This window comes from Mesitornis unicolor, unplaced genomic scaffold (genome assembly GCF_000695765.1).
Source record: "Mesitornis unicolor isolate BGI_N332 unplaced genomic scaffold, ASM69576v1 scaffold1030, whole genome shotgun sequence".
Lineage (NCBI taxonomy): Eukaryota > Metazoa > Chordata > Aves > Mesitornithiformes > Mesitornithidae > Mesitornis > Mesitornis unicolor.
The window spans coordinates 1-11707 of NW_010156007.1; the positions used below are offsets into that span (position 1 = coordinate 1).

The 11707-nt window shown below is 51.7% G+C and overlaps 2 protein-coding genes across 3 annotated transcripts; one reads left to right on the forward strand and one right to left on the reverse strand.

Annotated features, from left to right (window-relative positions):
- Positions 1-317: 317 nt before the first annotated feature.
- On the forward strand, positions 318-1799 carry STAR (steroidogenic acute regulatory protein; the record flags this gene model as incomplete). The annotated part of the gene is made up of 6 exons (XM_010178505.1): positions 318-431; positions 652-779; positions 885-1043; positions 1156-1340; positions 1514-1607; positions 1692-1799. Coding segments are annotated over 6 exons (788 nt in total), but the record flags the coding sequence as incomplete, so codon positions are not given.
- A 1259-nt stretch (positions 1800-3058) lies between these two features.
- Positions 3059-11333, reverse strand: ASH2L (ash2 (absent, small, or homeotic)-like (Drosophila)). Of its 2 annotated transcripts, XM_010193198.1 has the most exons (15): positions 11271-11333; positions 10281-10426; positions 9690-9778; positions 9276-9370; positions 9047-9142; positions 8726-8821; positions 8481-8556; positions 6184-6277; positions 5631-5848; positions 5256-5423; positions 4723-4916; positions 4304-4396; positions 3939-4037; positions 3609-3668; positions 3059-3166 (listed from the first exon to the last, which is right to left on the reverse strand). In XM_010193198.1, exons 3-15 carry the CDS (start codon positions 9760-9762, stop codon positions 3059-3061), a joined length of 1470 nt encoding a protein of 489 aa, XP_010191500.1. In that variant the 5' UTR covers positions 9763-9778; positions 10281-10426; positions 11271-11333. The 2 variants fall into 2 exon arrangements, with proteins under 2 accessions (XP_010191500.1, XP_010192358.1); XM_010194056.1 differs by lacking the exons at positions 3939-4037; positions 11271-11333 and having other exon boundaries at positions 10281-10420.
- Between the last annotated feature and the right edge of the window lie 374 nt (positions 11334-11707).

Sequence of the window (11707 nt, forward strand, 5' to 3'; positions counted from 1 at the left end):
GGGGGGGTGGCTGTGTGGTGCTGCTGAATGCGGGGGGCAGCTCTGGGTAACTCCTCCTGGCTGCAGCGACCTTGTCCTGCTTCCTATTGCATTTCCTGGGCACCCACATTAGTTCTCATGGTGTTTTTATGGCTTTTTTTTCCTCCATCCTGCAGCAAAGCCTGGGTTGTGTAGGACAGCGTCCTGCTCTCTGTGCCTCGGGGGCTTCAGCGAAGGGGGAAAGCAGAGACTTTGTCAGTGTAGTGTGTTTAAATTGCAAAAAGAAGTGAAACCAGCACCCAGCAGCTGCGAGTGACGCTCTCTGCTCTCTGCCCCAGGTCTCAGACGACAGGCGGCCGTGGCCATCAGCCAGGAGCTGAGCAGGTTCGCCTGCCGCAGCGCGGGGCCCGGTGCGTGGATCAGCCAGGTCCGCAGGAGAAGCTCCCTGCTCAGTAAGTGACCGGGGGTGGCCCTTTCTGCTGCGTGGTGACCGTCACGGGGCAGGGCTCGGGGGTGCGTGGAGGAAAACCTGCTCCCTCCCCTTTGCTCAACAGGCGAGCGGTGGGAATCGAGTGCCCCCGATGTGTATTTGATGTGGACACAGCCTACGTATGCCACGCTGGTTGACCGTGCAGTGTTGTTGCTCTGCTGCTTTTGCCTGACCCCGTGCAGGCTCCAGGCTGGAGGAGAAGCCCTTCAGCGAGATGGAGATGTCCTACATCAAGCAAGGCGAGGAAGCCCTGCAGAAATCCCTCAGCATCCTCGGGGACCAGGACGGCTGGAAGACAGAGACGGAGGCGGTGGGTGCTCTGCTGAACGACACGGGCGTCCTGTCAGTATTTGTCCGTTATGTCAAATCGTTGGTATTTGTCAGCATTTACCGGTTCTGCCTTCCCTCTGCCCAGGCTAACGGAGACAAAGTGCTGAGCAAGGTGCTGCCGGACGTGGGCAAGGTGTTCCGGCTGGAGGTGGTGGTGGACCAGCCCCTGGACGCGGTGTACGGCGAGCTGGTGGACAGGATGGAGCAGATGGGAGACTGGAATCCCAGCGTCGAGGAGGTCAAGGTAGGGGCAGGCCCAGCCGGGGCTCACACACACTTCACACCATCACAGCTCGCTTTGGGCTGTGGCTGCAGCAAACACCTCCAGTCAATGTTTTAATTGCGATCCGTCCAAGATTCTCCAGAAGATCGGGAAGGACACGGTGATCACCCACGAGAAGGCGGCCGCGACGCCCGGGAACATCGTGGGACCGCGGGACTTTGTGAGCGTGCGGTGCGCCAAGAGACGCGGCTCCACCTGCGTCCTGGCCGGCATGGCCACCAAGTACGGAGCCATGCCGGAGCAGGAAGGGTTCGTCAGGTAATTGCTTCTGCGTTCACCTACGGCGTGCTTCATGAGCCAGGCTTCAGCTTTTAGCGTGGGCTTAGCTCTGTCTCAGCAGCAGGAGCCGCAGTTCACCAAGTGCTTCAGATGTAATTTTGAGGGTAAAAAGCCAGATTTTTGTCTGACGCGTCCCTCCCGTCCTCTGACAGAGCTGAGAACGGCCCCACCTGCATGGTCCTGCGCCCGCTGTCGGGCAGCCCGTCGCAAACCAGGCTAACGTGGCTGCTCAGCATCGACCTGAAGGTAAGCGTTGCTGCTCATTTCCCGTGAGCCCAGGGTCTGCATGGGCTGCAGGCTCTGCTCACGCTGTCCCCTGCTCCCCTCCAGGGCTGGCTGCCGAAAACCATCATCAACCAGGTCCTGTCCCAGACGCAGGTGGACTTTGCCAACCACCTCCGGGGGCGCCTGGCCCGGACGGCGGCCGTGCGCTGCTGACCGCACCAACGCGGGGCGATGCTTGGTTTGGGGAGGGAAGTGGGGGATCTTGGCATGGGGGTAAGTCAGACACCGCTTAATTACGGCCCGCGCTGATTAGCCAAGGCCTTCAGTAGCAGCCAACACTAATTAATACATAGCTGAATTAAATAAAGCTTTGTTTATTGGAACTAATTAGTTAGGGAGGTCGCAGGGGCCAGCACAAGCTCTTTGTGCAAGCGCAGGACCAAAAATTCGGGTTAAGGAAGTCCCGCATTTGCTCCACTGAGCACGTGCTGCCCCTGAGACCTCCCTGCTTAACTTCAGTAAACGAGTAAAGCTTCAATTAGTGGTGCTTACTATTAAAGGCCTCAGCTAATTCGTTGTTAGGGAGGTCCCAGACACCTGGCTGGGAAGGCAGGAGGAGCAGCACATTAACCCCAAATTTTGCTCTACTTCTGCCCCAAACCACAAACGCAGCAGTTACTTACCTAAAGCTTTTACTCCCTTCTCCCCCAGCGAAGCAGCCCTAATTAATTAATTTATTGTAATGGTACAGACACACACAGAGTGTGAAATTATTTATTCATTCAAAGCTCTGCAATGACAATCATTGGCGGGAGGCCCTGTAAATCTTGTCAATGCAGCGAGCAGATGTGCAGCTTGAGGCACCTCTCAAGCGTAGCAACTTTGAGTTCAAATCTCGTAACAAGTCATAAGACAAGAAAATGAAAAAGTAAGAGTTAAAGCCTTTATTTTTAAACTGGTTTCCAGTTTGTGGGGAAAAAAAACCCAACAAACAGTTTGGACAACAGCCCAAATTTCAGTCTTACATGCAGTAGTCTTGGTACAACACAGCCCTCCTGGCTGGAAGCTGGAGGACCAGCAAACACCCCTGAGCAGAAGTGTCGGTGCTGCCTCTGCAAGTGTGCGTACAGCTGGCAGCTCCAGCTCCAGCCGGCTCTCAGAACGGGCGGCTGTCGGAGCCCAGGACATCGCACGAGACGTTGTCTCGACACCGTGCTGGCCTCCCCAGCTGGTGACACTGAAAGTTACTGAAGACTGAGAGCTGCCCCCAAACAGCACAGCACAGCCCAGCCCAGAGCTGCCCCCAGCCCCCAGCAGAGGCAGAGCACGAGGCTCTGTGGGTAACAGACACAGCGGCGGCTGCAGCGGGTTTGCTCCTTGGCTGATTGTCCCGGGTAACGCACGTTCCTCTGGAATAAAAACCACTTGCCTGGATGCCGGCTGTGTTGGTTCTGTTCGCGCCGTGCCGCCCTTTATGGCTCCCAGGGGGGACTTCGTCTCCCGTCGACTTCGGTCTCCACGTGGTACAGCACATCCGCCAGCGTGTGCTCCACTACGGCGCCCCAGCCCATGTCGCTCATCTGCAAAGGGGATGAACGAGCTCAGTGAGGGGCAGGACAAAGCCCAGCAGTGCTCCAGGACTGCTTCCCTCCTGGAAATATTTATGAGTGCGAGGGGAAATTCCAAGTGTTTCCTTAAACAAGAACTCGGGCCTCTTACTGATAAGAGAAGCTAACACAGACAAGAACAGGGACTTGAAAATTGACCTGTCTTGTTCCTTTTGACAAATTATAACTAAACAGTAGATGCTAAGTTGTTTGTCAGGCTATCTGTCCTTTAAGATGTTTAAATAAAGACAATCCTTTTGGCTACACCATCCAAGTACGGAAACTGAAGAGGGCAATACAGGCTTGGCATGAATCAAATCCCACCACCAGCACAACAAAATCTCAACCACCTTTTGTTTAAACAGTGAGGCTATCAAAGTGTGTGTGTGGGTAAAAAGCTGCAGCCATTACTCACCGGACGGTACGTGATGTCTCTGGGTGGATACTTGAAGTATGGCCCAAAGTTTATAGAAACCTGTGGAAGAAAGACACATTTGTCATTAAATACATAAAAACGAGTAAGCTTCTTCAGTCCTCCTGCTCCTGAGCCCAACTGCACCCTGTGCATGAATGGAGAGCGTTCATTCAGTGTTTAACAAAGCCAGGTCACACAAGTGAACAGCAGCACTGTTACAGGCTCACTTCACTGAAGTACTTCCCATCTTTCCTCTTCACTTGCTTGATACACTCCTAGAGTACCCACTACTAAAACTGATGGGGAGAATTCCTAAGATACGTTACTTACCGTGCAGCCTTTGTACAAAGAAATGGCAGGAAAATAAACTCCCTCAAAGATGTCTTTAAAGGCAACTCCTTGGCTGGCACCGTTCTTGAAGAATATGATCTGAAAAGATAAAGATGAGGAGTTACTTGTGAACGACAAAGCAATCCTCAAGAGGCTGCTTCACCTCACCTGATGCCAGACAATTATTTAAGTGGTAGCAATAAAAATCACAAGCTAAGGCCATGTTTATTGTTGCTTTAATAAAAGCATTCTGGTTTTTGATGAAGAATTAACGCTCAGACTCCCTCTGTGCCCCTTAAACGCAAGTGATTAATGGGTGCAACCAGCCAGGCTCTACGCCCTCCCCCTGCCCACACCTCCCTCACCTGGCTGCCGGGTGCTTGCTTCAGGCTCTTCTCTGCTTTGTCCACAAAGTCCTTCTCTTCAAAGTACAAGTAGCTTTTGAATTTGATCAAAGCCTGAAATACCAGAAAGCAGCCACTTCAGAGGCAACCCAGAAGAAGCGTTACCTTTAGTGACAAGCAAGAACCGCAGCCCTACGGGAGCCCTGCCGCGGGACAGGCGTGCCTGCTGGGGCAGAGCACCCGTGAAGTGATTCACACTTCTCAAATATTTGAGAACCGGGAGGGGAAGAGGAGATGAAACAAGATGTGGGCGACCTCCTTCAGCAGTCCATGCACTGTCTTCCCTTCCAATTCACCTCTGGGGTGGATGGAGAGGGGGCAAAAGCAACCCGTTATCCACAGCACCAACACTTGATACAACAGCAAACCCCACACCTCACCTTATCTTTGTAAGTGTCAGGCAGCGATTTGGCAGTCTCGGTGTCCTCTGGAAGACTGATGTAAAACCCCAGCACATCGCCCTGGCCGTAGCCGGATGAGTAGTGTTTCCCTATCGACTGGTGAAACTTGGTTCCCTTTTTGCTGCGCCAGGAGTAGCTGAACTTGTCGTACCCCAGAGGCGCCTGGAGGTTCCCTGCGGAGACCAAAGTTGCTCTGTGAACGTGCACAGTGCAGCAGGAGCACCTCTGTGTGCCCCACACCAAGTTTGGGAGCAGTAATTACATTCAATTAACAAATACAGCTGCTGTTAGTGCAAATGCACTGACTTCAGTGTTAAGCAAGGCCAAGGATGCAACACCATAAAGGATCAACTCACGCTGCAGTTTGCTTAGATCACCTGCAGAGCTTCCCCTTAAGGAAAGCAGTGAAGAAACAGGCAAACTGAACATGATTTAAACTTAATTAAATCACTACAGAAATAAAGGAACCGGTTGAAATCTACTGCTAAGAAATACTTGGTAGAATTATTTACCCAGTGGCTGTGACCAGCCCAGCCTGGCAGCGGTGTCTGGGGGCATCTCGTCCATGGATATTTCGAAGTACCACGCTCCTTTCCGCACTCCGTGCGAGGCTCGTACCATTGAGTAGCCCTTCTCACCGATAACCGTCAGCCTGTCGTCAGAAATCTTTAACTGAGGAGCTGTGGGAGATAAGAGAAGATGATATGAGCAGTTTGTCTGTGATTTCTAATGCGTGGCAATGTCAAAAGGCAAGCTAACACGCAGAAGTGGATTTAACATTAGCATTTGTTAAAGCAATCAATAGCCAGTCCTGTGAGGTTACAGAGGAGGGCCCCTCACATGAGGAGCTGGCTGTACGACCCAAAAACCATCAGCTGGCTCTGTACCTCGGTCGTGCAGGGCTAGGAGCACGCGTTCGTACAGGCAGGCTCTGTAGAGGTCCCCGGGAATTGGCTTTCCTGCCCAGCAGTCCAGCTCCAGCTTCTCCGGGTCGGGCGCGTGCGGGTCAGGCTCAGCCAAGATGTAGCGATATCCGTCCTTATTGAAGGGGTGCTCCAGAGGGTAACCGTGGGGTGGTAAGCGCTGCGCCGAAAACAGCGGGTCACTGTGAAACACAGAAACACAGGCTGGTGTCTCACGGTGGCTGTGCATCAGCCGAGGCAGCCCAGGACAAGGTCTTAAAGGGCTGAGCCTGCTCCCAAAACACTGGGTGTGAAATGAGCACAGACTCCCCTAGCAATGACCGTACACTCATCTATTTCTGATAATTTCTAGCACATAACACCACAGGGTTATGCCACGATTCCCCATAATCTCCCAAGGCCAGAGGCAGACAGGAGGCAGCCGAAGGCACCAAAAGCGATGCTTTTCCCCTGCCTGTTGTGCCACACCTCGCTGTAGCTGCTCACCGCTGTGCCATGGCACCGTCTCTCCTCTTACCTGCGGGTTTTCTTGGCTGTCCCCGTGGTCCCTCCGTCCTGCTGCTTGCGCTTCGCCCCCCGTCCCTTCCCGCTGCCTCCTGCGGCGATTCCCCCTAGCACAGAAACCACGGACGCTGAGCAGCTGACGGGCAGGGAGCCCGCGAGCGTGGGATCTCCACAAACAAAGGGGCAGAAGCAGCCACACTGAAATGGGTTCATGAGCCCAAGCACATCCTTCCACAGGTTATTTGGAACAGACTTTACTGAAAACGAGCAGGGCAAAAATCCAGAACTTTTAGGTAGCTTCTAGCCAACTTTTGAAATGCCTGCATTTCGAGTGGAAGCTAAGTGAGGTTCATCAACAAAATGAGCTCAGACCAAACTTTCGTAGTGCCAATTAAGAAGCTTTTCTGCCAAAAGATCTCCAGGCAGCAGCGCTGTGGTCTGCTCCAGACGCATTAATGTTGGCTCTCATGGAGATTCCAGCCACAGGTAAAGGTGTTTCTGCAAAAGCAGCAGAGACCCCAGGCTATGGCACACCCTGGCTGATTCAAACACAGTTGTCACCCTAGAGACACCGCTGCAGGAACACTGACACCAATAAGCACCAAGCACTGAATTCTCATCTATAAACCAAGACACACCTAGGTTGGGGAACAATGGGAAGCAACAGAGGTGTTTCTCTTCAGTATCACCAAAATCAGCACCACCACTGAACCGTGCGTGGATTTTAGTACAATTTTTACAGGCAAATAAAACTGCAGCACAGGAAAAGCTACAAACAAAATGTAATCAAACTGACCCCAGTGTAAGGTTTTAATGTGTTAAATTGTGCATGCACTTTATCGTTGCACTGCTTCAAAAGAGATCACTGCTGATTTAGAAGGAACAGGATTTTTATGTACTGGAGATAAACACCTCAAGAACAGCACGCTGTGCTGTAATTAAATGCACAGTCAGTTTTAAATGACCACTATGGCGTAAGGGGTCCCAACCGCTGAAGGAATGCCATATTCTGCACAAACCTGACGTGGTCTCAGCTGCACGTGTTTCAGTGCAGAGCAATATTTAGGCTCTCCGGTTCGTCACCACTCATTAACCCAAACAATCAGAATATCGCACCAGCTCACAGATGCAGACCACTTATTGAGGCATTAAGATTTAAAACTACCGACAGCATCAGGCCAAATCATACAAAGTAAACCCAAACGTAAGTGCAAATGACTTTAAACCAGCCAAGTGGGGCAGAATATGAGAATTCAAAAGCTTCTAACTGCTAAAGATTAAACAGGGAAGTCGTTGCTTTGTATTAAAGTGTTATCACAATCACACCAGGGCACGCTTTTGATTTTCCATTGACTTGAGCTTCTACATTGAGCAAAAAAGCTTTGCAAACAGCGATACTTAAGTTTTGGCAGCTGAAAGGTAAATATTCACCTCCCAGAGAGGCTCCACCTGTCAGGACAGAAGGGGCACCACGCATTGGTCAATCTTCCCGAAATCAGAGAAGAAAACAACCAGCGTGTGACATGGAGACAACGCAGCCTCGGATACCCACACCCTGCTCCAAAAGCCCCAGACACCTCCTGTCAGGCACAGTCTGATGGGTTTGACACAGAACGGCATAGCCCTGCGCACTGAGGAACCCCACTGCAGTCAGCACTGCCCCAGCAAGGCTGCCCTCCCAAAAAAGGAACAGCAGCAAATGCAAGCAGGGGTTGTAAGGAGGAACAGCACATGTATGTGTGCTGTCCTAGCTGCTTTCAGACCTCAGAGAGGGGGAAATGGAAATCTGAGCAATACAAGTAGCTAAATAAAAAATCATTATGGAAGAATGCTGACCAGCTCAGCTTTCTCACAAGCAGCTTGATTTCGTTGGTTGCCATAGAGAAAAACATTGAACCTCCACAGGAAGGTAAAACTGACCTCCCTGTAGAGGCACGGTGAGACTGGCTGGATGTTTTGAACATAAGAAGTGTAACCTCAGCCCTGAGGAAAGGTTCTGCTTTCAGACCTCAGAGAGGGGGAAATGGAAATCTGAGTAATACAAGTAGCTAAATAAAAAATCATTATTATTTCTCACAAGCAGCTTGATTTCGTTGGCTGCCATAGAGAAAAACATTGAACCTCCACAGGAAGGTAAAACTGACCTCCCTGTAGAGGCACGGTGAGACTGGCTGGATGTTTTGAACATAAGAAGTGTAACCTCAGCTCTCAGGACAGGTTTCACTGCACCAGAACCGCACAGACACCCAGCTCCAGGACGGGGAAAACACAGCTTAGTCCCAAGTATTAAAACCTGATTAAAGAACTTGCCATTTAAGTTTCCGCTGGTGGACACAGCGTTGTTCTGTTTCTGGTTGTCGTACGCAGGACCAATATTGGCCAGATCCTGAAAAAGAGACCAAGATCTGATGTAGACGTGGTCAAAAGCCTGAACACGGCCCTTTCAGCACTGCAGGACACGGCTGGGCACAGCACAGGCTCAGTGTGGGCAATGTCCCACTCATCTGAGCAGCCACCAGCAAAACCAGCCTCTGCCTCCATCCCTGGTCACGAACCTGGTCGAGAAGCCCAAATTTGGGGTAATCTTCTTCAGGGTCTTTACTGCCTGGGTCCGGGTGCTCTTTCACCAAGAACACATCTCTTTCTTTACACTGAAATAGAGGAGTTTATGTTACACAGGGTAAGATCCCTTAAAATTCACTAGCAGTGAATAACTCATGGTATTTACAATAAATATGCAGCATGTACATCAACTCTGTAAGAAGCATTAGAACCTTCACTATTTAGCCCTAAGTCCAGAGCTCAGCAAACACAAATGTCAAAAACTGCACCATTCACAGCAAATCCTCCACAAATTTAAAACTCTGAATACCCACCATAGTTTTGACAATATTATTTGGCCAAGTCATCTTCCCAGGTCTCTGCCGCGTTGTCATGCACTCCCAGTATTTATCAATGAATGGGATAATATCCTGCAATTAAAGAAAATCAAGATGAGACTGAGCAGCGTGGGTCTGAAAGTCTCAGAGCCACCACTTGTTGGAACTCACTCCTCACTGAAACCACAGCTCACGTAAATCAGTGGTGGTTTTTACAAAGCCATACCTTATCTTTTGAAAACATGGTTTTCGGGTGCTCGTCCTGCGTCCTCGACTGCCACGTTAAGTTGGCCAGAGCACTAAGGCACATTTCCTTGAGATCTGAAAAACAAAAACAAACCCGAGCTGGAATCGCACTTCGTGTGCGCAGCGATGGCCAAACACAGCACCCACACTATCTCGACACCAGCTCTGTCCTGAGCCAGCAGCCCTCACTACACAGAAGATTTTCACCATCTTAATAAGTTAGCAGCAAAACGGCAAAGCATTTTCAGAAAAGGCCGCACCAGCTTGCTGCTGAAATGGGAATTTTGGGTCATTTTTGAAAAGTTTCAGCAGAAACTTCCCACTGACTCCACACAAAACAAAGCCTCCAGGACTGCCTTGCACGGAATTTCAACAAGCGCGCTTTCAGACTTACTTGCTTGTTTTCTTAAGAAATACGTGTTCCCGCTGTGATGGCAGACGTTGCAATGGAAGCTGTAGTTGGTCATGAAAGGCAGACACGAGCTGGAAAAGAAGACGCTGACCTGTAAGTTCTGGTGTGCTTCAGACTAGGACATTAATCAATCCACGTTAAGCAATTAATCATACTCTCTCCAAAACCAGAAGCACCTTACAGGCTCAATGATATTCCCATCAAATCAGGTTTATCAAGGGCACAAAGAAAAATGCAAGCAAGCTCAGCGTCATCTTCGTGTTTTAGAGGAGTTCTGAAATTCATTCAGCAAAATAAGAGACAACAACCCAGCCGTTCTGGACAAGGAGCTCCACCCCAGTCAATCATTTTAACTGGAAGTCCCGAGTACTTTTTCGGGACACAACACAACCACACACGTTGGGTCCTCAGGGAGTGCAAGGTCAGTCCCCTGCAGCTCTATAAGCAGCCGCATTATTTCCCAGTGTGCCAACACAGACGCTTCCTGCAGCGCTCGGTATCCACAAACACACCCGAGTTCGCTGCACTTCACACTCCGAATGCTGCCGCTTCTGCTCAGCACTGCTCACGTACGTGGTGTCGATGCCGAAGGTGTCCGCCGTGAACCACTTGGTGCAAATCCCGCACTGCAGCTCGATCTCCCCCAGCTGCCGCCCGTTCTCCTCGTCCACCGAGCCCGCCTGAGCGTCCAGGGCTTCCGAGTTGTCCCCGGCAGCTTCCTACAACCAGAGCAGATTGGGCTTAGACTGAACCACACAGCGAAGGCGTTTTGGGCTGCAACCTGCCAAGACAGGAGAATTCAGTGGGAATGGTTTTTTTCCCCTAACGGGAGTGAGCTGGAGCTATTCTGTAGATCCAGTCAGTGAGAACTGGTCAGATGCGTGAGGATTTCCAAAATAATACTGGGAAGAACCAAAACAGGAGCCAGCAGGATGGAAAGTCCTCGTCTGAACCACAAAACATGTTCAGATTCTGGTTTTTTGAACAACCGCCTTCCCACCTTCTGTGGCTTCGTCTTACCCTTGGAAAACTGAGGCTGCTTGTCAGTCCTAACACATCAGGCACTGTCAGACAGCAATTTGTTAAACAGAAACGTTTTGTCTGCTGAAAAAATCCCCTACTCTTGCTCTTTTTCCACTCCCCATAGAACCCATGGCTTCCTCCTGCCTTTGCACCCCCCATCATCTGCGCAAAGACACGGATTGCTACCGAGTAAGAATCCCTTGGGAGAACGTGCTGGTGATGAGGGGAAATAAAAACAAACGGGAGAAGGGAGAGTGTCAGCAGCCAGAACAGCTACCCCCCAGGTCAGCATCAACCCCAGCCCGCAGCGACCCGCAAGAGGGAAGGGCAGTGTCCAAGTCTGGGACCCCCAGCTCTCGCAGACCCCAGCCCGAGGGCAGCGCTGCTGCAGGGACAAGCAGATCAGGACACCCAGCAGCACCGAGCGCCTGCAGCTTCAGCACTGGGCGCTCTCACGTTCTCCACCTGCCCCAGCTCTGCAGAGCTCACCCCACGCACTGCGCCTCTCCCAGCGAGCCCCGGCTGCCCGCAGCCACCTACCAGGGGGTCCTTGCCGTTGGCGGACTCTGTCTCCAGAGCCGTGGTGACATCGACCAGGGCGGCATCTCCCCTGCGAGGGCAGAAACGAGATCCTGAGGGGGGGACCCCACAAAACCATGGCGGGGCACAGCCTGGCCCTGGGGCTTGGTGTGGACTGGGGCAGAATGGTGTGGACTGGGGCAGAATGGTGTGGACTGGGACGGACTGGTGTGGACTGGGGCAGACTGGTGTGGACTGGGACAGCCTGGTGTGGACTGGGGCAGACTGGTGTGGACTGGGACAGCCTGGTGTGGACTGGGGCAGACTGGTGTGGACTGGGACAGCCTGGTGTGGACTGGGGCAGACTGGTGTGGACTGGGACAGCCTGGTGTGGACTGGGGCAGACTGGTGTGGACTGGGACAGCCTGGTGTGGACTGGGACAGACTGGTGTGGACTG